This window comes from Hippoglossus stenolepis, chromosome 10 (assembly GCF_022539355.2).
Source record: "Hippoglossus stenolepis isolate QCI-W04-F060 chromosome 10, HSTE1.2, whole genome shotgun sequence".
Classification (NCBI taxonomy): Eukaryota; Metazoa; Chordata; class Actinopteri; order Pleuronectiformes; family Pleuronectidae; genus Hippoglossus; species Hippoglossus stenolepis.
Window position 1 is genome coordinate 24,643,691 of NC_061492.1, and position 24,287 is coordinate 24,667,977.

Genomic DNA, 24,287 nt, shown 5'->3' on the forward strand with positions numbered 1-24,287 from the left:
TGGCATGGTTGTTGGTACCAGACGGGCTGGTCTGAGTATTTCAAAAACTGCTGATCTACTGGGATTTTCACGCAGAACCATCTCTAGGGTTTACAGAGAATGGTCCGAAAAGAGAAAATATCCAGTGAGCGGCAGTTGTGTGGGCGAAATGCCTTGTTGATGTCAGAGGTCAGAGGAGAATGGTCAGAGTGGTTCGAGATGATAGAAAGGCAACAGTAACTTAAATAACTACTCGTTACAACCAAGATATGCAGAATACCATCTCTGAACGCACAACACGTCGAACCTTGAAGCAGATGGGCTACAGCAGCAGAAGACCACATCGGGTGCCACTCCTGTCAGCTAAGAACAGGAAACTGAGGCTACAATTCGCACAGGCTCATCAAAATTGGACAATAGAAGATTGGAAAAACGTTGCCTGGTCTGATGAGTCTCGATTTCAGCTGCGACATTCAGATGGTAGGGTCAGAATTTGGCATAAACAACATGAAAGCATTGATCCATCCTGCCTTGTATCAACGGTTCAGGCTGGTGGTGGTGGTGTAATGGTGTGGGGGATATTTTCTTGGCACACTTTGGGCCCCTTAGTACCAATTGAGCATCGTTTAAGCCCTGTTGAATCTATGCTACGGAGAATTAAGGCAGTTCTGAAGGCAAAAGGGGTCCAACCCGGTAATAGCAAGGTGTACCTAATAAAGTGGCCGGTGAGTGTATGTGAGAGACACGCTGTTAGAGAAAACATGTTTATTTCTGTTTCTTGAGAGTACTGAACAATACTACAAATAAAAATAAATCAAATAAATATTTTTCATTTCTGGCTGTTTTTATTAACATAATAATAATAAAAGCAGTTACATGTTAAGACAGAGTGTTTCTTCTGCAAATCATAGAAGCAAATAAAACACATTCTGTGTGAGAAAGGTCTAAAGACAAAAGTTAAATAGGCCTATCTTTCCAAAATGCTGCATTAATTTTCCAAGTAACAGTAAAGCTCAAATAATGTGAAAATATTCAGACCAGGTATCAATATCTGTCCTGAGCGATCCAATCACAAGTGGTCAGCACTTAGTACAGGTGTGAACACACCTAAATGCATCCTGCGATCCCATAACTCAAACTTCATTCGGTGGTGGTCTGGAACGTATGTGGCCACATTATTTTGCTGTGTGAACACAAATGTGTCCTGGGCCACATATGAAGAACCACCTTCTCAGCTGACGCAACAGTTTCACAATGAATTAAAAGTTTTTATTCACTCTTGACAGTGACCATACACTAATTTGTTTTGTGGCCACCATCTCAATATCGACACTGATTACCATATTATGATTGATATTTTTCTTGGATTGGTAAAAATCTTTCTTCACAGTACAGCTGAATGAGATTCATTTAGCCCCTCTCTACCTCTCTCTCTTGCTCGCTCATCAACAAACACAAACAGTGACATCGGACACATCAGTAAGCTCAGTCTGGCTTAATTTGTGCTTAGCAAACAGAAATGACAATGTTTGTTTGTATATAGAGCAGGGATGTGAGATCTGATCACAAGTAGTCACAAGAGACACATTCAGCACACATTTTAAATACCAGGTGTAAACAGACCAACTTAATGCTGACCATTTATGATCGGATCTCTCAGGACAGATGTTAATACCCAAGTCTGATCAGGGCCTAAATTCACAAGTCATTGTTCTGTGGGTGTGGTTAACTTTCCATTGTGTTAATAATATCTACCTAAAGTCCGACAGGACACATCAATGTGTGTTCACTCTGCATTATCGTCGCTGTCAACAGGTAAGGTAATGGTAGGTAAGTAATTCTTATCTATAAAAAAACTTTTCTTCACTGAAATCTTTTGTCTCTCAGGAGGATCCTATAGTATTTTCTGATCTGGTGGTCAGGCTGTTGACAGGTTTTGATCTGATCCTCTGAAATTAACTTGATCCTTAGCAGGTTAGTTATGCAGTGCAGATTACATTTCATGATACCTGAAAACCTGAGTTAAGGCCAATAATAGCTAAATAACTGGCTAATCCGTTACTCTTGCTTCATGATACAGGTCCCTGGGTGGTAAAATTCATATCAAGCATCAAGGCAAACACATTAAGCATCTAAACTGTGGAAGTGCATCAAATCCAAAATCTCCAAATCAAGACAGTTGGGGCAGAGGTGTGAAATTACTCACAGTGGCAGCGGCTCGTCCAAAGCGGATAATACTCAGGTCATTGAGGTCCAGCTGTCTGCTATACAGATAAAACCCAGACGAGGCAAATGCCACAGTAGCCAGAGAGGAGACTTTGAGGAGTCGACCAGCCATCAGAGGCTCTGCAGGGAAAACAACAAGAGTCTGGCAAGTTCACAAAGTGTTTAAAAGTTTATAATGCAATGTTTCATGTGTAGAAAACGTGTAAAGCAAAGGAGAGTGACGTTTCAGTAAATTATAAATGATGACTATTTCCCCCTGTGGTGGTCAAGCATTCAGACCTCTACTGTTTTCTTGGTTTATGACAAATTCCTCTGCTAATGTTCACTGTTACGTCAACACCAAAAGACACAGGATGGATGCGGAACTCATTCGTCACATTGATTTGAGTGTAAACCAGCAACAGTGAACACAACTTTCGTGCAAGTTTTTGGCCAATGCAGTTCCTCTCACCAGTACACACTTTGTGGTGCACACAGCCCTTCCCCCACTTCTACTGAGGATCCAATATGCAGCTGCCGGTAAAGACATACTGCTCAAAATAGAGAGAAATACTGATTGTTTTATTGTTTTTTTAAATGTGGATAGAAATCTAGTGATGGCACAGCCTCATTTCCCAGATGTGAAACAATGACTATTTATGGACGCATCCTTCAAGGAATCGACTATTATTGCTGTCACTAATGCCATGACATATCTCCCAATGAAATATCTGCATTTGTTGACCTGTTTAAAGCCTCCTGGATCTTGTATCAGAGCCATTGGTTACCTGTTCCTATCAGAAAACTTTCTGACTTTAGTTTGGAAGACTGTCATCGTTTGGCTTCACATTGTTGCAGTGAGACAGTCCACAGCTCTGCTTTGATATCTGTAAGGCTAGAGACATTAGTCCAGTCTTGGTGTTCATAGCTGTATGTGTGAGGGAAGTTCCAAACTGAAAGTGCCAATCAAGATAAATCAAATCATTTACAGTTTTCAAATGTTAAAAAGGAAGAGTATGAAAACAATGTTCCCCACCTACACTGCTATGTAGCTATTGTAGTTGACTGCTTAATCATAGTTCACTTAAATGTATTTTCCCACATGCACCATAAACAATTATTATTATTATTATTATTATTATTATTATTAACTGGTACTGCTGTTGTTAACTGTCATATATGAAGAACAAGGGTTGCAAATGGAGATTGGGCAGTAGGGTTTGTGGAAAACATCATGTGCATTGTCTGATGCTATGCTAGCACATGTTACTTTATGTACTTTATGTGTTCTGTTTCTGTTTGTGATCACAGCAAATTTGTAATAATGCTGAAAACATTTAGAGGCTGAAAACCTTCCTGACGTCGTTGTTTGGATGATGCGACAGGGCTCTCATGATGATTACTAAACCAATATAGAATTGCTTTTTTCCCCTACAAAGTTGAGAAACAAACTTATGTGGTGATGAAACTAATATCCTAACTTTTATTACAGCGATTACCTCATTTTCCATAATTCTTCACTGGCAGCTACCCGTCTCCAGTTCATAAAATACAGTCTGCAAACCCAAACTGAGGAGCTGCCATCACTGACACAACACCACGCTTAATTTTATTATTGCCCAGCAAACTGAACTTGGTAATTGGAGGAATGTCCCTTCAAACAAGCCGACTATGTTATTATATCTGACAGTAGGCTTTTTACAAAGCAGCCATATTGACATGAAACAGGAGGTGAACACTGGTGTAACTGGTCTCTGTTCTATTTAGACACAGCCTTAATTCATGTGGTTAGTACCACCTCTGTTTACCTGCTGTTTCATGTCAAAATGGCTGCTGAGAAAGGTTCTGTTTGGGCAGATACACGTGTAATGTTCTTATATTACACAATAATACATAGTGGACATCACCAAAGCCACTTTTCAAGTCGACAGTTACAAACCCAGAGTAACTTCTCCTGTCACTCTCTTATGTGACAACCGCGTTCCTGCAGAACTCAGGGAGGATAAGGTCGTTTAAGAGCTGCTTCACGGTTTGAGAGTCTCACGTTAAAGCTAATTTGAACACTCCTGTGTTATACAACCACACGCAGCCTTTTGTAATATACGACACATGTCACAGGAAACACACTCACGTCTCGATACAGACAGAAAGCTAACTCACCAGTGTCTACACCACACGCGGTGCCTGTCTTTCTCTAGCCGGTTTTGTTTCGACCTTTTCGTCAGTTTTCGACGTGAAAGCGAAGGATTCTGGGTAACGTAGTTCCACGGGGGACGAATGCCGTTCTGTTAACATGAACCACTACACCCACTAAATACGCGGATAGACATGGAGACAACCTTCACGGTGCCCGTCACTGAGGTCAGGGTTTAGTTATCACAGCGCGAACGTGCTCTTTGTTTGTCTCCGTTTATCACAGACTAAAAACTAGAGAGCTGGCGAAAACGATGACGTATTTAACACGCGCCACACGGTGATCAGCTGAGACTATTTACGGCCGACTCTCTAAACTAAAGCGATAGTAAAAAAAAAACTAATGTAACTTTGATAAAAGTCCAAGAAAATAAATTACATTATAAATAAATAGGTTTAAAAAATGAATAGTATCAAAAAATAAATAAATGTAAAATATTCACCTATATGCATTCCTTTCTGCTATGCTCAAACTTTAGATATTAAAAGAGGCATCGTGAGTCGTAAAACGAGTCAGGAGACCCATAAATGTTTCCGATGCATGGATTGACCACACATCAAGAAGATTAAGTAATTTCCCTTTACATTATTCTTCTCAGCAGCAGCATGAACTGAGGAGTAAATAGGAACAATTTTATTCAACAGTTTGATATTCATTTTTACTCATGTCAGTAAAAGCCTCATAGGTTTCTTGAAAGTCCCAATTAACACCCAGGTCAGCGGATTACAACGGAGGACATAAACTGCTAAAACTGACAGGATGATTTGATCCGCCAGGGACTTTCACCTGTTTTCACCAGCCCACACAATGCAACTCCATTAGCAGTTTTAGAGGCATTACTCAGACAAGATAAAATACTGAATTACAAATACAAACATATAACAAAGAACAAAACACGCAATGGAGTATAACACTTTTTATTGCCATACAGTGGAATGATGTATAACCTCAGCAGCTACCACCAACCAGCGACTGTTGACAATAACATGACTGAGAATAAATAAAGTCAATACTACTGGAAAACCTATTAAAACAATGACAACAAAGCTAAGGCCAACATTTACTGAGGGTGTAATACAGAGACTTTGAAATAGAAAATAAACACAACAATGCTGGTGTACTGCTTTAAGTCTTCCCTTAGTGCCTGAATAGAATTGTACAGTTTTTGAAAACAGAGAAAAACAATAACACGTCTTTGTCTCTTTGACGCAGTAACACCAGAGAGCTTCATTCAAGTTCACTGCCTTTGTTTGATTTCTGCCCTGCAAATGGTCGTCTGTTCCTCTGAACCTGGAGCTGGAAACAAACAAAAGAACAAATCAATTAGGATATAGAGCATACAGAACATCAACTTTCGCATTTATTTGACTCATATTTCTTATTTTTATTATTGCTTCTTTCATTTTAACGCAACATTTCCTGTCCCTATTTTCAAATGAGCATAAACAAATAACATAGCTTTGGCTGAGGGTGCTTTAAATTAATAACATTTGAACTTATTTAAAAGAGTCATAAGTTTAGCAATTTGTGAAGAACAGAAAATAGTAGAATGAATATTAATATAAGATAAATAAAAGATACAGGTAGCTACATATTTAACAAAAACGTAAAACTATACAAATGTACAAGAATATATAAAAGCTTTGTTCTATAAAATGTAGACATGACAGTGACATGAAAAGGACCCTGTTCACACTTGTTATTAACATCCATCCTGAGTAATTTGATCGCAAGTGGGCAGCTCTAAGTACAAGTCTGAACGAACTCAGACTCAATGCGTCTTCAGATCTGGTCATTCAGGCCACATGTAGAGGACAGAGACACATGTGACCACATTCTCTGTAGTAGCAGTGCGAACGTGAATATCTCTTGGGTCACATATGAAGAAACACTAACACCCGAGGCCACACTGGATGTGTGAGAAGCGCCTGTCTTTCACAGAATGTCTTGCTTTTCATTTTGGCAAACACAACCTGCATGAGCTGTGCTACTCTTCTGGAGAGTGTGGGTTACGCCTATTTTCACCACGTACCGCACATTATTCACCGCAAAATAGTCAGTGAAAATGATCTTTCATTATCGTTTCAATTTTGTTCTGTAAAATATGTCACAAACATGAATATATGTAACACTTCCTTTACCGTTTCAAAGTAAAACCACTCTAGTGTTCCTGTGGACTGAATCCATTAATTTGTTTTCAGAAGGTTTTTAATTGTGAAATATTTGCAGGACCGATGAGAAGATGCACGGCTTCATAAAGCAGAGTCCTGACGTACAGTTGAGTACATAGACTTTTATTCAATGAAATGCAGTAGTTATACCAGAAACCTCACATAGCAGCTCCACAGCAGATAAGCTCCGCAGTGTAATAGGAGCGCAAGAGACACAGCAGATAACAAGGCAGCCGTCATGTGCTGCAAACGCACCCAGTGCAGCTCAGGCATTACTCAGTTTTTGAACTTCTCAGTGCAAATGCGTTCATGTGTTTAATATCTATACTGACCAGGGCATAAGGATTTCTACGTTTTTTCTTTGATTGGTAAAATCTTATTCAATAGTAGAGCTGCTTACAGTACATCATTCAATCAGCTCCCACTGACTCGACTCCCTTCCTCTCTCTGGGTAAAAACAACATAGTGTAAAACGTAGTTTTCACAAACAGAAATGATGTACGTGTTGATTTGTAGGGGGAGTAAAAATCAATCACAAGTGGTCACACAAGACATTCTAATGTCAAGCGTGAACAACCAAATGTGATTGGATCTCTCAGAAAGGATGTTAATACCAGGTCTTAACAGGGCCAAGAACAAAGACGATGCTGGGTGATGATGTTTTTACTTGTACCTTGGCTCCCTCCAGAATATGTGGGTCTTTCTCAATTGCATTGTTCAGTCCCTCCTCTGTCGAGAATCCAACCCAGCAGAAGCCTCTGTGGAAGCCTGTTTCTTTATCCTGGTACCACACACAGTACAACACAAGTGTAAGAATTAAACCACATATTAAATTCATTAGGATAAATAACTCAAGTCTGCAAGTTACTTTTTTATAGAAAGTGGCTGCCAGGAAGGAAGAATACTGTTCACAAAATCGGGACATGAGCATTTGAGTAGGAATTAATAAATAGAAAATTAAGTATTATACACTATTAATCACCCTAATGCTGTGAAAACTTACAAATGGTAGAAGGCACTTCTTCACTGAGCCAAACTGCCCAAAGTACTCTCTCATCTCCTCTGAAAAAAGAACACACACGTCATGTAATCAAGCACAAATTCAGTTTTACTCCACTTCTTCTCAAACAAATGTACCTGAACATATGTCACTCATGCACCGATTTTACAGTGTGTGAGAGCCCAAACCCAGCTAAGATTAATGTTGTGTTATACAACACATCCTACATTTGTTACAGCTTTTAATGGAGTTTTATTATAAATGTGTACAACACAAACTGAAGATAAGGTTGAATCAACACCTCTAAAACACAACACAGTACAACATTTTAACCTTCATGAGAGACCCTTGAATTGCATCCCATCAGTTTTAGCTGGGTGTGGTGGATAAACTGGAAAATGAGTGCACAGTATTTTTGTATTTTAGAGGCAAATGACAGGCGGCTCTGTGATTCAATTGTAAAACATCACCCTCCTCGCATGCTGGAGCTGATAGCTGACGATACACCACAGCAGCACAATATAAAACGACAACTACAGACACATGCATCGCTTCAAATAAATATGAAAGACAAATTAAAACGCTGAATTAACTCACTGCTGGCTACGGTCCAAGGTATTTTAGACACGAAGACCTCGAAAACTTTCTTAGCTGGCGCCGCCATGTTGCGTCCTTCAAATTCCCCTCTGACCTATGACGTGAAATCACGTGACAAAAACGTATACGTCATGCAACCACTGACTCTAAATAAAAAAATATTATTATTATTATTATTAGACTGTTTAGCTTTAATAGCAAACATTAGATGGCAGCACTGCGCCATTGAAGCGACTAATCTTTTAATCCGAAGAAGAAGACTCGCGTTGAAAGCATAGGGTTGAGAGGCGAGTTACGTCATCATGGCCAAGATGGCAGCCTCCATGGTGGAGAGTGGAGAAGACGCATTTCGTAAAATATTCAAGTTCTACAAGAGAAGAAACCCTCCGCCAGATTTCAGCGACGTCATCGACTTCTCAAGAGGTGTACCGAGTGACAAGGTGAGCGGAATGTTACGAGAAGCTGACTCTGAGTGACAGGTTGTGTTTGTTCAACGTGCACATTAAAGTTTGTAGACACATCTCCAGTGGTGTTATTTATAACTAATAGCAGCCACTGGACGTTACTCCAGTTCTGCGAGTGTGTGTGTAACCATCAGAATGAAAGTGAAGGCGAGGCATTATAAGTGATCAGAGTTAATAACCTAACCAGTCTCACCATGAAACTCCCCCAGGTCATAACTAACCTGAAGACGAACATTACTTGTACTACAAAAAGCATTATCTTATAAAACTGTACTGGGTTCACACGGATATCCTCTACAGAACATTGGATAAAGTAAAATTCAGACGTCTTGTTTCCTTATGTTGACATATTCGAGCCAAAGGTTTTTACTGAAGGGGGTTTGTATGTGTCCCTGTTAATTAGTTAATACTGTCTACAGCTTTTAAATATCTTTCACTATTTTGTAGTTATAACATTTCTATGAGATTTGGTTGTGAGTGATGTATGAACAAAGCCCTCGTAAAAAACAACCTCTAGAATAAAGACAGGAACTAGAATGGCACTCAGTAGAGCGTACACAAGTCCCCTTAAATCCAATCAACTTGCACCAAATTATGCACACTTATAGATATTCATTCCCTATGTTTGCATGATTATTCTCATCAAGATCCAGGCATGATTCCCTGGGAAACCTGTGAAAATGTTGAAAATATCACCATCTCTCAATGTTAAATTAAGTGAAAAATTCCTGGATCTGCTACAAAACTTAATGAATTATACCGCATCCTTCCACCAAGTTTAATGGAAGTCCATTTAGTTTTTGTGTAATATTGCTCACAAATGGACAGGAGTGAAAACAGAACATCCTTGGCGAAGGTAATGAAACTGGAAGGTTTGCTGACTGTAACAATGATACTGTTATAGTGAAGATTTCTGACTCAGGATATTAGACTAATTTCATTATTGTAGTAGTATTTCAATTTAATGACTCAAACAGAGGTATTGAAGTTTGATTACCACCTGTTCTCTTTTCACTGGACTGAAATAAGAGATGTTGTGGAAACAAAATAGCCCAAACTCAAAGTTGGTCTCAGTGGGAGAAGTACTCTCATCCATTAATAACCCAACGTAGAAGCAGAATGAGTTGTCTGCCATTATACCTCAAGTACAACATAACTGTAGTAACAAACGTTTTTATCTTGGAGGCTAGCAGAACCATGGGACATAGATTACTAATGTAACACAGTATCGTGCGTGCGTGCGCGCTTGATTGATTGATTGATTGATTGATTGATAGGTTATTCCAGCGAAACTGGACCTTGTTGCAGTGAGTGATACGGAGGCTGCCAGGGTTGGATTACAGCCCGTCAGAGATTGGAGAGCCTTCAGCCTGCAGGGCTACCCAGGTAAAAACAAATGGAGAGACATAAAACATGCAGTTCTTGACATAAACCAAATGCCAAGAGGGTGACACACTCTCAGACACAAACTTAATCCAGTGCTTACTGGTGAGAAAATGTACATGGAGCAAAATACAGATGGATGACAAATGAAAGGAAAATACAAGTTTGTCTGTTGGGGGACCTATGACAAGGAGCACAGAAGCTGACCAGGGCCCTGTATTACGAAGCCAAATTTGCCTATATCGGGGTAATTTCAGGGTAAATTCTGCGTTTACGGTCATATGAAGCTCATTCACTTCTTATCGGTGGAAACCACCATGGCTAATCTGCTCCGGAGCGTTCTTAGAGGATCCCGTGGAGCTGCGTGTGAATTGTTAGTCTCTTAAAATTCTTTGACCTACTCTGATGAGTATCTTTATGATAGATATAGATTCTCATCAGAGGGAATGATAAACCTTTGTCAGCTGCTGGAGCTGAACATCCAACCTGACACGTAGGAGCAATGTGCTCACAGTACCACAGACTGTCTGCATTGATGTATTTTTCTTTACTTAAATTAATGATAATAATGAACCGGGTGTGTTAGCGGCAGAATGACCACACATAGTTTAATACTTTTATCCTTCCCTTTAAGTAGCATTATCCTATGAAATTAAATATTTATTTGGAATGGGGGATAGATAGTTTACAGATGCGCTCTCTCTCTCTCACTCTCACTCTCACTCACTCACTCACTCAACTGTTGCGCGATGCACACTCTCCTTATGGATAAAGGAAGTTTAAAACAATGTTGGTTGGTTGGTTATTATCCCCGCCGCTAACACACCCAGTACATCTCAATCGCTCCCTGTTTCCAGATGTCCCCTAGATGCCAAATGCGCACAGTCACATTCTGTGCGCCATGGTGTATGATATTAGGTTAATTTGTGTTTATTGACTAGTAATTGCAAAGGTTTCCACTTCAGTGTGTCCTCAGAGTCTGTGCAGAAATTGTGTCAAACTAAAGCTCATTATAGATCATCATGTGATTTAGAGAAGCGTTTCATCGCTCATCAAGAGGCTTCTTCTCTTCAGTTCCACAGGTCTTGTTAGTAAAGAACAGATTCATAGCCCGTGGCCCTGAGTTATTTATTTCGTTCCCACACATTATTCTATTAATGTTTTACCAGCTGTTCTTCCTGCATTTAGCAGCTGTAACTGTGTTTGTCTTAGTCTGGATAATGTGTATGTTCTCCTCCTATTTTCTAATATAACAGTTTGATCCTCCTTGTGAAATATGCTGTCATTTCACTTGTCCATGTCTGCGATTGATCATACGAAGTAGATATGCCCCTTTCATGTGCCTGCGCTCAGATCTTGATGAGGAAAACCTGGGTTGACTTAACATGTTGATAACCAGCTTCCTGTGACTGCTTAACCTGACTGCGATTGTTAGGTTAAGTTCAGCTTGATCTCGGAAAGATATCCAGGGTATGTTGAACTCGCTTCGTAGTACAGGGCCCTGGAGGATCCTCAAAGAATAACATGTTACTGGGTTCTCTCTAATAGAGGGAAGGAACGCATTATTCCAAAACCTAATAATAACAACTTTATTTTAATAGCCCTTTTCAAAACAACGTGCTTTACAGATTAAAATCTGAGCACACAGACAATATACAACAACATAACATGAAAAATTGTCAAAATAGAAACCGCAAAACATGTAGAAACAACATGGCAGATCACAGCATGTAAAACACACTGAGGTGAAGAAGATGGACACCATATTCACTATAAACAGTCTTCCTGTAAAAGTAGGTTGTGAGGAGTGATTTAAAATACAACACTAACTTTGCTAAAGTTCCTCTGGCAGGAAGTTCCACAGATACGGGGCTTTGACGGAAAACACACAATTACCTTTTATAACAAGACGGGCTGTGAGAGCAGTTAGGCAGGTCCTGCTTGAGGAGCGTAGGCAGCAGCTAGGCTCATTGGGTGCGAGACGTTTTATGATGTAGGGAAGAGCAAGGCCATGTATGGCTTTAAAAGTAATAAGAAAAAGTTTTAAATCAATTCTGAATTAAACATGTAGCCAGTGTAGTGTGGTGAGGATAATAGTTGCTGTATATGATCTTGTCTCTTGTGACCTAGAATAGAAGGAATGTTACTAACCCAACAAATTATTCCTGAATTGGAGAAAGCATGATTGCATTACCTTGGTGATTTCTGGGTCAAAATAAAGAGGGCAAACCTCTGGATATTTGACAAAAGTTCTGCAATATTTTTTGCACGAATCACCAGTCACACGTCAGCTTTGGGGGGGGGCAGTTAAAATGACCTCAGATATGGAATCATTGAGCCAGAGGAATATGTACAAATAATTTTTTTGATATTATTAGATATTCTCTAGCTTGTTGTTTTGATGATGATTGTACAAAGCACTGTCCAACACGTCACCTCAAACCATTTTGTAAAAGTATTTTCAATCATAACTGTATACTAATGGTCATCAGTCAATGGTCATTTCCAAACTTTCAAATTAATACGGGGCCAGCAGCATTTCCAAACTCCATTTTAGCGTCTCTAAAACTCTGGAGTAGCGTGGGCGCTAGGCGTGTCCATAGCACAGTTGTATAACTATGGTTCAATGTTATGGAGCTTGTTTCACTTCCCGATACTGTGTTCCATTACTCTAATATTCTGTGTTTTTCAGGGTTCATCTTCATCTCCAACCCGTTCCTGCTGGGCTCGCAACCCTTCTGGGTACGACAGTGTTTGAAGACGTATCCTCAGAAACCAAATGTCTGCAACCTGGACATGCACATGTCTTCATCTGACACCCAGGACATCTGGGGCAAGAGCATACATGGCCTCAGGTGAGACTGACCTGGGCCAGTTCAGCGTTTTTTTGTCAAGCAGAAGGAAACTGCTGGATGAGCAGTGCTCCCAGTTTATTTGTTAAACTAGTTTCAGCTCACCACAGATCTTCTTGTGTAGGAAGAAAACAAGCATATTTCCCAAATTGGTGACTGCTCCTTCTAGGGCTGCACGATATTAGGACGATTTGCGATAAATAAACAAACAGTCTCTGGCGCACAGCCCAGTCACAGCGCCACCAAGTTGGGTGCAGACACAGGGAGCCATATATAGCTCCACTAAGTCCACTTACAGTGTTAATTTGGGTCTTTTCATACAATTTTGGATTGTGAAAAGTAAATCTTTTCACAGTTTTTTTTAGTGTCTCTGTCTGTAATTTACTGCTCCTTTTGGGTCTCTGTCATTCGCGCTGCCTCCTCCAGCTCCATACTTTAACTAAGTGTATAAAGTTTATAAAGGTTTATAAAGGAAGCGAGAGAGAGGTTCCACAGTAGAATTTAGTCGGAGGAGGCGGAGCGAGACTGTTTTCAAATTCTCTGTTTTCATGAGTCATCATTTATTGCAGTTGTTGCCGTCTTTTGCGATACGTCGATCGCGCACGTTGATTTCGCGATGACGATAGATTTTCGAGTTGGATTGTGGGTAATGTAGCCACCAGGCTTTGACTGGGAAGAAGTATTTGAAAGAAGAATGTGTGGAATAGAGGAAATTATATCTGTTGTCCTGCTGTAACACTGACAAGGAGTGCAACGCTTAATCAGTGCACAACTCTTGCTCATTTAGATTTAAGCTTCTTGTTAGAAGCTTGGTTTGCTTAGTGACAGTGTACCAGTCCTGATTTTAGCAGCTTGCCTCTGTAAGTGTGCTCTGTGTTTGATTCCCTCCACAGCTGTCCTCCCTCTGGAAAGAGAGAACCAAAGACTCTACTGGAGAGGCTGCGCTGGGTTACTCTGGGATATCATTACAACTGGGATACCAAGGTTGGTGATACACCCTTCTTTTTCTCAGGTTAATTCCATCCATACTAATTTGATGTTGTTTGATAATGCATTAAATTACCTATGTTTATTGGAGACGTCAAGTGCTGCTTGCCCTTTTGTAGTTGTAGACACAGACACCCATGTTCACTTCCTGATTAGGTCTAATCAGTCACGATGTATCCTTCCCTGATTTATAACACTCCTATCACTTGACCCTTTTTCAGAAGAAAGCAAATGGCATTAGCCTCGGCTACCAGTGGAGAAAGCGACATTGATTACTGTTGTGATTATTATACCTTAAGCGTGACACCATTAAATGGTGTGCCTTTGGGTATTCAATAAATTTGGCCATCAGAAAAATATTGAATATTTATATTAAAAATATTAAATAACTAATTGATTAAAGTTACCTCGGGGCACCACCCTTCAAAGGAAGGGAAAAGATAGCCAATTTATTGATTAAGTCTCATTAAAGTACTAACTACAAATTTGGAACTCTGATTTATAATTAAATTAATAACTATAACCAAAATTACCACATAAGTAGTTAGCAAAGTTGAAGGATATGGAGTTCTTGACAGTGTAGAGGTTGGCAAAATTCATACTTATGCAACATTAATGAAGACAACATTTGTATTAAAGAAAAACATTTATTGTGAAAATGATAAAAGTATAAACACACAAACTAACTAAGTGTACTTACTAAATACGTGTGTGTGTGTGTGTGTGTGTGTGTGTGTGTGTGTGTGTGTGTGTGTGTGTGTGTGTGTGTGTGTGTGTGTGCGCTTTCAAAATGGCTGCTGGCCACGATGAAGACAAAAGACCCCTGGAGTGTTGGGGTCATGTGGCTGAGATCACATGTATGTGTTAAGTTTGGGGAGAGGAGTGTGTGAGGTGTTGGTGCCAGGTTAGAGAAAGTAGTTAGTTGCATGCAAAGAAAGAATCTGATTCTATGAAGAGCAAAACAGAACTAACATTTGCTTTCAAATAACGTAATACCAAATATCACATCACAAATCAAACTTATAAAACAACACTTGAATAGAATTCAACAGTCCTGTGCATAGCCTAATGTAATTATTAAGCCCAGTTGTGTTACCAGTCCATGAAAAGGGGGAAAAGGTTAATGTGCGGTTTGAAGTCCAGTGAAGTGGTCTTGCTGGTTTGTGGCTTCTGTTGTTGTAGTTCTGCTGGCAAGACGTTTTGTCGATGCAGCTCTCTGAAGTTCTTAGGCAGGCTCTCGCGTCGCTGCCTTTCTGAAGGTTTTAGCAGTCTGCTCCAGGCAGGTGGAAGTGTTTGGTTAGGGAGAGTTTCTCCCTGGCTGGGTGAGCAGGAGAGCTACACCTCTCCTCCAGGAGAAGTGAGTAGAAAGAGGGAGAAAAGAGAGGGAACTAGGCTTATATCGGCCTGGTGACCTCAATACTAGTCCCAACACTACAAACACTTGACTTTGGTAGCAGTGATTTTATAAAACTACAACTGCCTACATGTGCAGGAGGCAAAATAATAATGAGGTTTTCAGCTAAAACCCTTGTTTGGACAGATATCGTTTTAGTTTTAAAAATGAAAATGTATTGGTGTGGATGTTGCCTTAGAACATCCTCACCACGTTCATTCATATCTACAGAGTATGTACAGTATAGCTGGGTAACGTCATGTCAAAGGTTCTCGACATTAATTTAATCTGAAAACAAAGATTACATTACATTTCATTTAGCTGACGCTTTTATCCAAAGCGACTTACAATAAGTGCATTCAACCATGAGGGTACAAACCCAGAACAACAAGAATCGAGAAAGTACAATTTCTTCAAAAAAACTACAAAGTGCTATAAGTAAGTGCCATTTAAGTACTACTAAATTGTTAGTTTAAAATTTTTATTCAAGGTATAGTCGGAAGAGGTGTGTTTTTAGTTTGCAGCGGAAGATGTGTAAACTTTCTGATGTCCGGATGTCCATGGGGAGCTCATTCCACCATTTAGGAGCCAGGACAGCAAACAGTCGTGATTTAGCTCGCAGTGAGGGAGCAACAAGCCGATTGGCCGAAACAGATCGGAGTGAACGGGCTGGGGTGTAACGTTTGACCATGTCCTGGATGTAGACTGGGCCCGATCCGTTCGCAGCACGGTACGCAAGTACTAATGTTTTGAAACGGATGCGGGCAGCCACTTGTAACCAGTGAAGGGAGCGGAGGAGCGGTGTAGTGTGAGTGAATTTAGGTTAAAGACCAGTCGAGCTGCTGCATTCTGGATGAGCTGCAGAGGTCGAATGGCACTAGCAGGCAGACCTGCCAGGAGGGAGTTGCAGTAGTCTAGGCGTGAGATGACCAGGGCATGGACCAGAACCTGCGCCGCCTTCTGAGTGAGAAGGTGGCGTATTCTCCTGATGTTGTACAGCATGAATCTACAGGAATGTGTTGTTACAGTAATGTTGGCAGTAAGGGAGAGTTGACTGTCGAGTGTCACACCCAGGTTCCTAGCAGTCTGAGTGGGGGTTAACACGGAGTTGTCAAAGTTAATAGTCAGGTCATGGGTGGGAGAGTCTTTCCCTGGAAGGAAAAGTAGTTCAGTCTTGTCAAGGTTCATTTTCAGGTGGTGTGCAGACATCCACTGAGAGATGTCAGTCAGACAGGCAGAGATTCGTGCTGCTACCTGTGTTTCAGATTGGGGAAAAGAGAGGATTAGTTGGGTGTCATCAGCATAGCTATGGTAGGAAAAGCCATGTGAGTGAATGACAGAGCCGAGAGAGTTGGTGTACAGAGAGAAGAGGAGGGGACCCAGGACGGAACCTTGAGGGACCCCAGTAGTGAGAGGACAAGGTTCAGACACAGATCCTCTCCAAGTTACCCGATAAATGCGGTCATTGAGGTAGGATGAGAGCAGGGAGAGAGCAGAGCCTGAGATAAAAGTAATAATAATAAAAAGTAAGCATTATTCACAAATACAGAAATCCCAAAAAGTTCAAAAGGCTAAACATGACAATCCACTGATTAAAGAAGATTAAATGAGATAAAAGTTTGTGTGTGTTAGTTAAGTGTAATTGTGTGCACATGTGACTGAGTCTGTATATTTACATTTTACATTCAGTACAGCAGCGTTGTCCACTTTATAATTCCTCTTTTATTCTTGCACAGTTTATGAGATGAGGGCCAGAAGGAATATCCAGACATCCAGACCGAAATTGAGTAAATAATTTACTAGTTCATTTTTTAGTCTATTTAAAATCTTGTTTTGAGTACCTTTGGTTCTCTGGGAACAAGTTTGTATACAGACGATGAAAGAAAACACTTATAGCAACATATCTCCTCACATTGCTTTGCTTCTGTAATGGACCAAGTGTTTCTTTTATTGTTCCATTCACAGACTTACTCTGCAAACCATTACACTCCTTTCCCAGCTGAGCTGAACCTGCTGTCCTTCCAAATAACAGCCGCCTGTGGGTTTCCAGGATTTAACGCAGAGGCTGGAATCCTCAACTACTACAGATCAGATTCCTCTCTGGGAATCCACGTGGATGAATCTGAACTGGATCACAGCCGGCCGCTGCTGTCATTCAGGTGAGAGGGGCGAAAAGTCAGCTGAGAGGATGGAATTCTTCTACCCTTGTAGAGTTTTAGAATCCTGATGCCGTTGTTTTATTGCACCAGTAATCCAGACTGCAGTTTGGTCAACCACAGAAAAATATTGCCATCCCTTAACTATACATCTTGTTTTGTTTTTTAATAGTTTTGGGCAATCAGCCATCTTCCTCCTGGGAGGTACATGCAGACATGACCCCCCCACTGCTATGTACATGCACAGTGGGGATGTGATGGTAATGTCGGGAGAGAGCCGCCTCCTTTACCATGCTGTCCCGTGCATCATCCCAGCGCCACAGGGACATACTGCTTTAGAGATGGAAGACTGCAGCCTGGCCTCATCCCTGCGGGACAGCACTGTGGTGGAGCAGATGTCAGAGCAGGACTGGGCAGTGTGTTCCAGGTACATCCAGAGCTCCAGAGTGAATGTGACCATCAGACAGGTGCTGGGGCCCGGACAGAGCTTTCCAGAAACACCCTCTCATCACCACAGGACTGATGCAGGCCAGACAGACGGGTACCATGAAGGATCAGTGGACGGAGAGAGGTCGAAGAGAATGAGGAGTAGTAGCTGTGACTTTGTTGATATTGGAAAGACATGAAACAGACCAAGGATTAATTTCATTATTTACATTTTACATTACACGCCTTTGATAAAGTTAATGCTCAGCTGAGTTTGTCTAACAAGCAGCTTCCACAAGACCACATTTTGACAGAGACAATGTTACAGAGGAATATTTTGTTTTAACTGAGCTAGTGGCTAAGAAGCGGAACCCTTATTCAGGAGGACAATTTGTGAAGTAGCCGTGTTGCTGCTGTTGGACCGCCAAAACCAGACGAAGTAAAATTGTTCAAATTTTACTTGTGTCTGTCATTTTATGTCAAAAAAACACTGAAAGATATTGGCTGAAACCAGCTTCGAGTAGCGTCATCTGAATTCAAATACCTAAAATAATAAGTCAAAATACTATAATATTCACTTTTTGTGAAATACGATTGGTTAATATAATGGAAACTATATACCAGTATTGAAAGAATACATAGGTGGCCATATTTGGTGTCAATTCACCATATCCTACTGTACATTTCTAAATATTGGTTTCCCTTTTATTTAGATGTGTTTTATTAAAGCCTCTTAAAGTCAATGCACTTTCTTGACTCTTCTTCCCAGTCTTTTCAAATTTAAGTTTTCAGCTGACAGAAGGCAACTTAGATTTCCTGCTCAGTCCCATGCCAGTTTATGTTGTAGTCTGGTCTTTAGACTAAATGTTTAAACTAGTCTCTATTCCAACAACTAGAGATAAGTTAAACTTTTTAGATCTCCATTTTACAGGCTTGAACACTCTAGTGTGGTGTGGAAATCAGACGTAAACATAGGTTAAGCTATTCATTTTCAAACAAAATCATATTCGTATGGATGGTGTGTTGTATCCCATTCATAACTAGTCAATCTACAGTAGCACAGCTTCTCCCTGGATAGATTTAAATCCCATTCATTAATAAAGACCACTAAACATGATGTCTACAGTCTGCAAACATTATGAGCCAAAACCACAGAGAGATGAGACACAGTGCTCATCTTAAGTACCAGATATAAAGCATGTTTTTCCAATCTACAGTAAATGCGACATATTCTGTTTCTTCTCTCAGAAAACAAATGTAACATTTGTTAAATATTCAGATGTTACTTGAATCAAACCAGCATTGTTCAGAGGTGGATGTGCAAATTAATTTGGCAAGAGTGAGGATTTATGAGTGTGGAGGGGACATCAATCAATCACATTTTATTTGTATAGCCCATATTCACAAATCACTATGACATTTGTTCCATAGGGCTTTAACAAGGTGTGACATCATCTGCCCTTAACCCTTAACAAGAGTAAGGAAAAAAAAAAAAAACTTTTAACAGGGTAAAAAGAAGGTAGAAACCTCAGAGAGCCACATGTGAGGGATCCCTCTCCCAGGACGGACAGAAGTGCAATAGATGCCACGTGTAAAGGAGAACATCAGAAAGATACGGGTATTTGCAGCATTGATTAGAATAAACACTTTGTAGCATAATGGAAGGTAAATGAATTGATGGATTATTGTCAGTAATGGTCGAGTATCTGAGGAGACATATTGTATATCAAGCAGTCTTGTTGTAATCATAGTCCATGGTCAGCAGCCACCACGATCATGATCCACCATCAAGATCGGATGCCACTATAGTCCACAGTCATTGTCCACTGCCGCCATCATGATCCACCATCAGCTGCCACCTCAATCGTGGTCCACCACCATTATTAGATGCCAACATGATACAGGATCCGCCATACTAAACTGTTAGGATACAGACCTCTCATGAGTATCAAGTATTTCCAGTAATGAGTGTTGTGTATCTTTCAGGACACAAGAGGGCAGAATACACTAACATAATTCGCTGGTAGTGTGGAGGTAAAACAATATGCTTCATTATCCTCAAAATATTAAGCTGTTGTAATCACACAGAGTTGATAAAAGTATCAAGCAGATATATGAAAACACTTGGTGACACTAAAAGTGAACTGCAGCAGTTATGTCTCTCTAAAGTCTGCACACAACAGCAAACAGCAATAATAATAAATTCATGGTGACAAATCAAGCATCCAGTCTCATACCCGTGCTGGGTAGTCTCTCCCTTTGCTCTCTCTGGAACTCTCCCTGCCGAAATACGCAAAGCTGAATCCCTCGACATCTTCAAAAAAATCCTCAAGCACCACCTCTTCACTAAGGCCTTGGGCCTCAATTAATGCCCCACCCAGCTGTTTATTTCTATCTTGTTTTGTACAATTACATTTTTCTTATTTCTTCTGTTTTGTATTCACCGACATACGTAAAGCGCCCTTGGGTCCGATGAAAGGCGCTACATAAATGCATATTATTTTTAAAACAGCCACAGTTCTTTGTGACATTGATTCAACAAGATGCTGGAAATCTTCATCTGATATTCTGCTCCATGTTGACATAACTTGATCAAAACATTTTTGCAGATTTATCAGCTGCACATTCATGCTGCCATTCATGTTCTACCACATTCCAGAGGTTCTACTGGGTTTGCACCTGGTAAGGAAGCTGAAGTTCACTGAACTCACATAGAGGCAGTAGTGACCTAATTTTACTGTTCTACTTAATTATGCATGGTAACAGGGTGGCTACATAGTTACAGGGTGTGTTTTAGTGGAGATCAATTGTCAATTATTTACAATTTTATCAATTATAAAAAAAATCTATTCATTACAACTTTATAATGCATATATTTAATATATACATTTAAAAGAGGTGCTAAAATACTATCCCTTTGTCAGAAAAAAGTTTGAATTCAGTGTATATGTGTGAAAACATATGCTTGAATCGAGCTTGCAGCTAGGATTGTTCTGATAATTGTAACTTTCACTGCGGTTGTCCCACATACCAATCGTTTTATTTTTCAGGAACATCTCGGCAAAGGTTTTGTCAGTGGATTGGTGGTGATGTGTGTTTTATCTCTTGTGGTGTTTGTCTCTTGAGCTGATGAATTCAGCTCTGCCTATGTAGGACTTATCCGTCCATCCTCCTCCCCAGGCAGAATCCACATAATCCTTCATGGCCTGCATTTCCAGGGTTGAAAGAGAGTACAATCGTCCCTCGGGGGTGTAGGCGCCTGGTAAGAAGTTTATCGCACAATCACAATCATGATGACATGGTAATGAGGTTGCCTCAGTCTTGTTAGAAAACTTCCATAAGATTATTATAAGACTGGGGAACTTTAGACATATCAGGATCCGCTGTGTTTGTAATGGGAGAATCTGAATGTGGTTCGACGGGGGGATGTTGTGGAAACAGAGCGAGAAATAATAAAATAGTAAGTTCACAGGTAGACAGGCAGCGAAGCAAATAATCCAAATGGGGCGAGAATGAGGCAGAGTCAAAAGACACAGGCAGGATGATCACTAGAAAAATGCTGGAACGCTAGACACTGGGGGTACAGAGACGAACTGGGGTCTAACAGGGAGCAGACTATATACACTGTGATCTGTACTTTATTATTATGATACGGCTCTTGTTTTTGTCTCCAGCCAGCTCCAGGATCTCAGTGGTCAGGTACTCCAGCACAGCTGGCAGGTAGAAGGGTTTGCCAGCACCAACGCCCTGTGGGTAGTTGCCTTTACGCAGCAGCCTGTGAACACGACCAATGGGCTCGTCCCGCGCTGGAGTGGGTCTTTGCCTTCGCTCTGGCCTTCCCGTCTGTTTTACCTCTTCCAGACATTTTGGATGAAGTTTGATTTCTGAATCACGTCTCAGAAAAACTGCGGTTACAAGCTCGAAGCCTCCCTTATATGTCCGCGGATCGAGCGGGACGGTTGATGCCAGACCAACCAGAAAAGAAGCCTCCAGCAGAGCACCAGAGGTCGGCCTGCACTTCTCTCCAATAAGCATCGGGGACTCAGACGGTGGGTCGCTCTTTTGGGCGTTGCTGAGCTCCAGGAGGAGCCTCTCACCAATCAGGACTCAGGGATCTGAAGCAGCGTCACCATTTCACGGCTGGCTTCATAGTTTAAAAGCAGAGTGTCGCTTCTCTGCTCTATATCATATAGGCTTCACCCTTTAAGGCTATTGCTAGTGGGTTTATCCCTTGCGCGCATGCGCAGCACTGAAAAAACGTTAGGCCAACCCTCCTGCTGTGGACCCAACCCCGAGTCTCACCTTGAGTATAAATTGGACTGAGACCGGTTCCCATTTTTCTTCAGCTGGAATTGAGAAAGCACAAGAGAAACACTACGACGATGTCATCCAGCAGCAGCAGCAGCATCTGCATCAGCCTGGCCTGCGAGATGGGCTATATTTTGTCTTTCGACCTTCATGCCCGCTGTGAGTCATGCCTGGGACCAGAGCATGCTGGCGTGGCACTGATTCCCCAGGCAGGCTGCCCGTACGTTTTTCCTGTCCTAGACCACTATCGCCTGGACGAGACGATACATTTTTTCATTCAACACAGGTCGGAATCGGTCGACTCCCCCCCAGTCAACCTTGATTCATCGGACGGTCCGCTCCCTGCTCTCCCCCTCTCACCTGAGAGGCTGGATTTCACGGACACCTTGCCGTCCACTACTTACTTGTCGGCTATTGGTGCACTCGTCTGAGAGCTGCCAAGCATTATCGAGATGGCGGCTGCTTTCAAGGACCTGGGGGTGCCCCTGACGCAAGCTCCAGCTCCACCAGACGACATGACGGAACTTTTCGCCCATGGCCAGACGGCCCCACTTCCCCTCCAACAAGGGTTGTGGTTGTAGCTGGTGGTTGCTGGTTATACAGGTTCACCTGCTGCTGTTTTGCTTGGGGCCATTTTGCTTGGTTCTGTTTTGTTTGCTTTTGCTTTGGTTAAAACTGTTCACGTTTTATTCCTCTTTGGCAGCATTTTCTTTATTGTTAGTTTGTTTAAAGTATTGGGTTACATCATTATTGTTTATTGTTGTTAATAAAATATTAATTTTGATAAAGACACACGTCTCTGTCTCGTATCAGTAAGAACTTGTGTAACTGATTGGTGTCCAGAGAAGGACATTGAAACTATCTATCCTGGGGTGCCAATCCCCCAGGTGGTGTTGTTGGGCAAACAAAATTAACCCATTTAGTGCTCTCGCCACAGAAGAGAGAGAGAAGAGAGAGGTCATGCTCAGATGAGCTCCTGAAACTTTTGTAGTAAATCTAGAAAAAATACCAAATATAGTGGTATAAACCTGGATATTTTTACAAGGACCTAAAGAGGATTGTACCAACTTAAACCAAGAGAAACAATTTACAGAGAATATATTTGAACACAAACAGAGTGACAATGTAACTATTTGGCCAAATAGGGACAGAATTCTCAAAGCCACTGCAGGCTTCAAGAATCTGACAAATTGGCTCATATGATGAGCCGGCTTTTATGCACAGATCGAGGGGCTCCACATCATCCTTCGATATCAGCCAGACAGGACGTGTCCAGCGCTCAGACATCAGCAGAGAATGGGTCAAATGTCCCCCCCTCTCCTGAGTGTATAGACACTGGGCAGAAAAACAAATAGTCACAGGGACGTTTAGGTCCAAAGTAGAGAACATCTCTTGGTATCAGACAGATGCAAACATTAAGTAGAATTATACAATGATGTTTCAGGTCAATCCAACTGAACTTTGAGCATAGTCATGTCAGGACAGTTAGATTCAGTAAATTTCCATGACAATCTTCACCCTCAGCACCATAATTGACAACCAAATAAACAAAAACAAAAGCAAATTATTCTCCTGCTTTGTTGACTTCAAAAAAGCATTCGATACAATTTGGCACAAGGGTCTGCTGTATAAACTGTTAGAAAATGGTGTTGGAGGAAAAACATATGATATTTTAAATCATTGTACACAAACAACAATTGCGCTGTTAAGTTTGGCAAAAAAACACAGACTTTTTCCCCCAAAGCCGGTGGGTCGGACGAGGATGCAGCTTGAGTCCGACACTCTTCAACATCTACATCAATGAATTGGCAAGGGCGTTACAACAGTCTGCAGCGCCGGGCATCAGCCTAGCTGACACAGAAGTCAAATGCCTCCTTTTTGCAGATGATCTGGTGTTGCTGTCTCCAACCAAAGAAGGGCTACAACAGCACCGTAACCTTCTGCACCAACAAAGATAAAAATTATGATATTCCCAAAAAGACCCCGCCTCCAACACCACAAATACAAATTCTTTCTAGATACTATTGCTCTAGATAACTTCAACAAAGCTGTGAACGACAGATAATCACCCTTACACACTCCATCACAAAAACCCTCAACTATAGTGAGACCCAAGAGAGAAGCCCCCTCAACCAGCTGGTCCTGGGAATCTATTCATAAACACAAACAGAG

General features: G+C 41.1%; 4 protein-coding genes across 5 annotated transcripts in view; 1 reads left to right on the forward strand and 3 right to left on the reverse strand.

Annotated features, from left to right (window-relative positions):
* Window positions 1-4,597, reverse strand: part of adck1 (aarF domain containing kinase 1) — a 75,987-nt gene extending 71,390 nt beyond the window's left edge. Inside the window, exons 1-2 of the mRNA XM_035167616.2 lie at window positions 4,345-4,597; window positions 2,186-2,325 (exon numbers count right to left, since the gene is read on the reverse strand). Of these exons, the coding sequence (XP_035023507.1) occupies window positions 2,186-2,317 (132 nt within the window). The 5' untranslated portion in view covers window positions 2,318-2,325; window positions 4,345-4,597. The remainder of the gene's footprint in view (window positions 1-2,185; window positions 2,326-4,344) is intronic.
* A 682-nt stretch (window positions 4,598-5,279) lies between these two features.
* Window positions 5,280-8,292, reverse strand: LOC118116649 (SRA stem-loop interacting RNA binding protein). The gene is made up of 4 exons (XM_035168462.1): window positions 8,147-8,292; window positions 7,553-7,611; window positions 7,223-7,330; window positions 5,280-5,674 (listed from the first exon to the last, which is right to left on the reverse strand). The coding sequence occupies exons 1-4, from the start codon at window positions 8,211-8,213 to the stop codon at window positions 5,606-5,608; spliced, it is 303 nt and encodes a 100-aa protein (XP_035024353.1). The 5' UTR covers window positions 8,214-8,292; the 3' UTR covers window positions 5,280-5,605.
* A 63-nt stretch (window positions 8,293-8,355) lies between these two features.
* On the forward strand, window positions 8,356-18,550 carry alkbh1 (alkB homolog 1, histone H2A dioxygenase). Of its 2 annotated transcripts, XM_035168460.2 has the most exons (7): window positions 8,356-8,586; window positions 9,888-9,996; window positions 12,686-12,848; window positions 13,739-13,829; window positions 14,645-14,689; window positions 17,191-17,384; window positions 17,554-18,550. In XM_035168460.2, the coding sequence occupies exons 1-7, from the start codon at window positions 8,449-8,451 to the stop codon at window positions 18,005-18,007; spliced, it is 1,194 nt and encodes a 397-aa protein (XP_035024351.2). In that variant the 5' UTR covers window positions 8,356-8,448; the 3' UTR covers window positions 18,008-18,550. The 2 variants fall into 2 exon arrangements, with proteins under 2 accessions (XP_035024351.2, XP_035024352.2); XM_035168461.2 differs by lacking the exon at window positions 14,645-14,689 and having other exon boundaries at window positions 8,365-8,586.
* A 2,355-nt stretch (window positions 18,551-20,905) lies between these two features.
* Window positions 20,906-22,632, reverse strand: LOC124852614 (histone H2A-like). Its single transcript, XM_047341726.1, has 3 exons — window positions 22,520-22,632; window positions 21,461-21,582; window positions 20,906-21,066 (listed from the first exon to the last, which is right to left on the reverse strand). The coding sequence occupies exons 1-3, from the start codon at window positions 22,630-22,632 to the stop codon at window positions 20,906-20,908; spliced, it is 396 nt and encodes a 131-aa protein (XP_047197682.1).
* Between the last annotated feature and the right edge of the window lie 1,655 nt (window positions 22,633-24,287).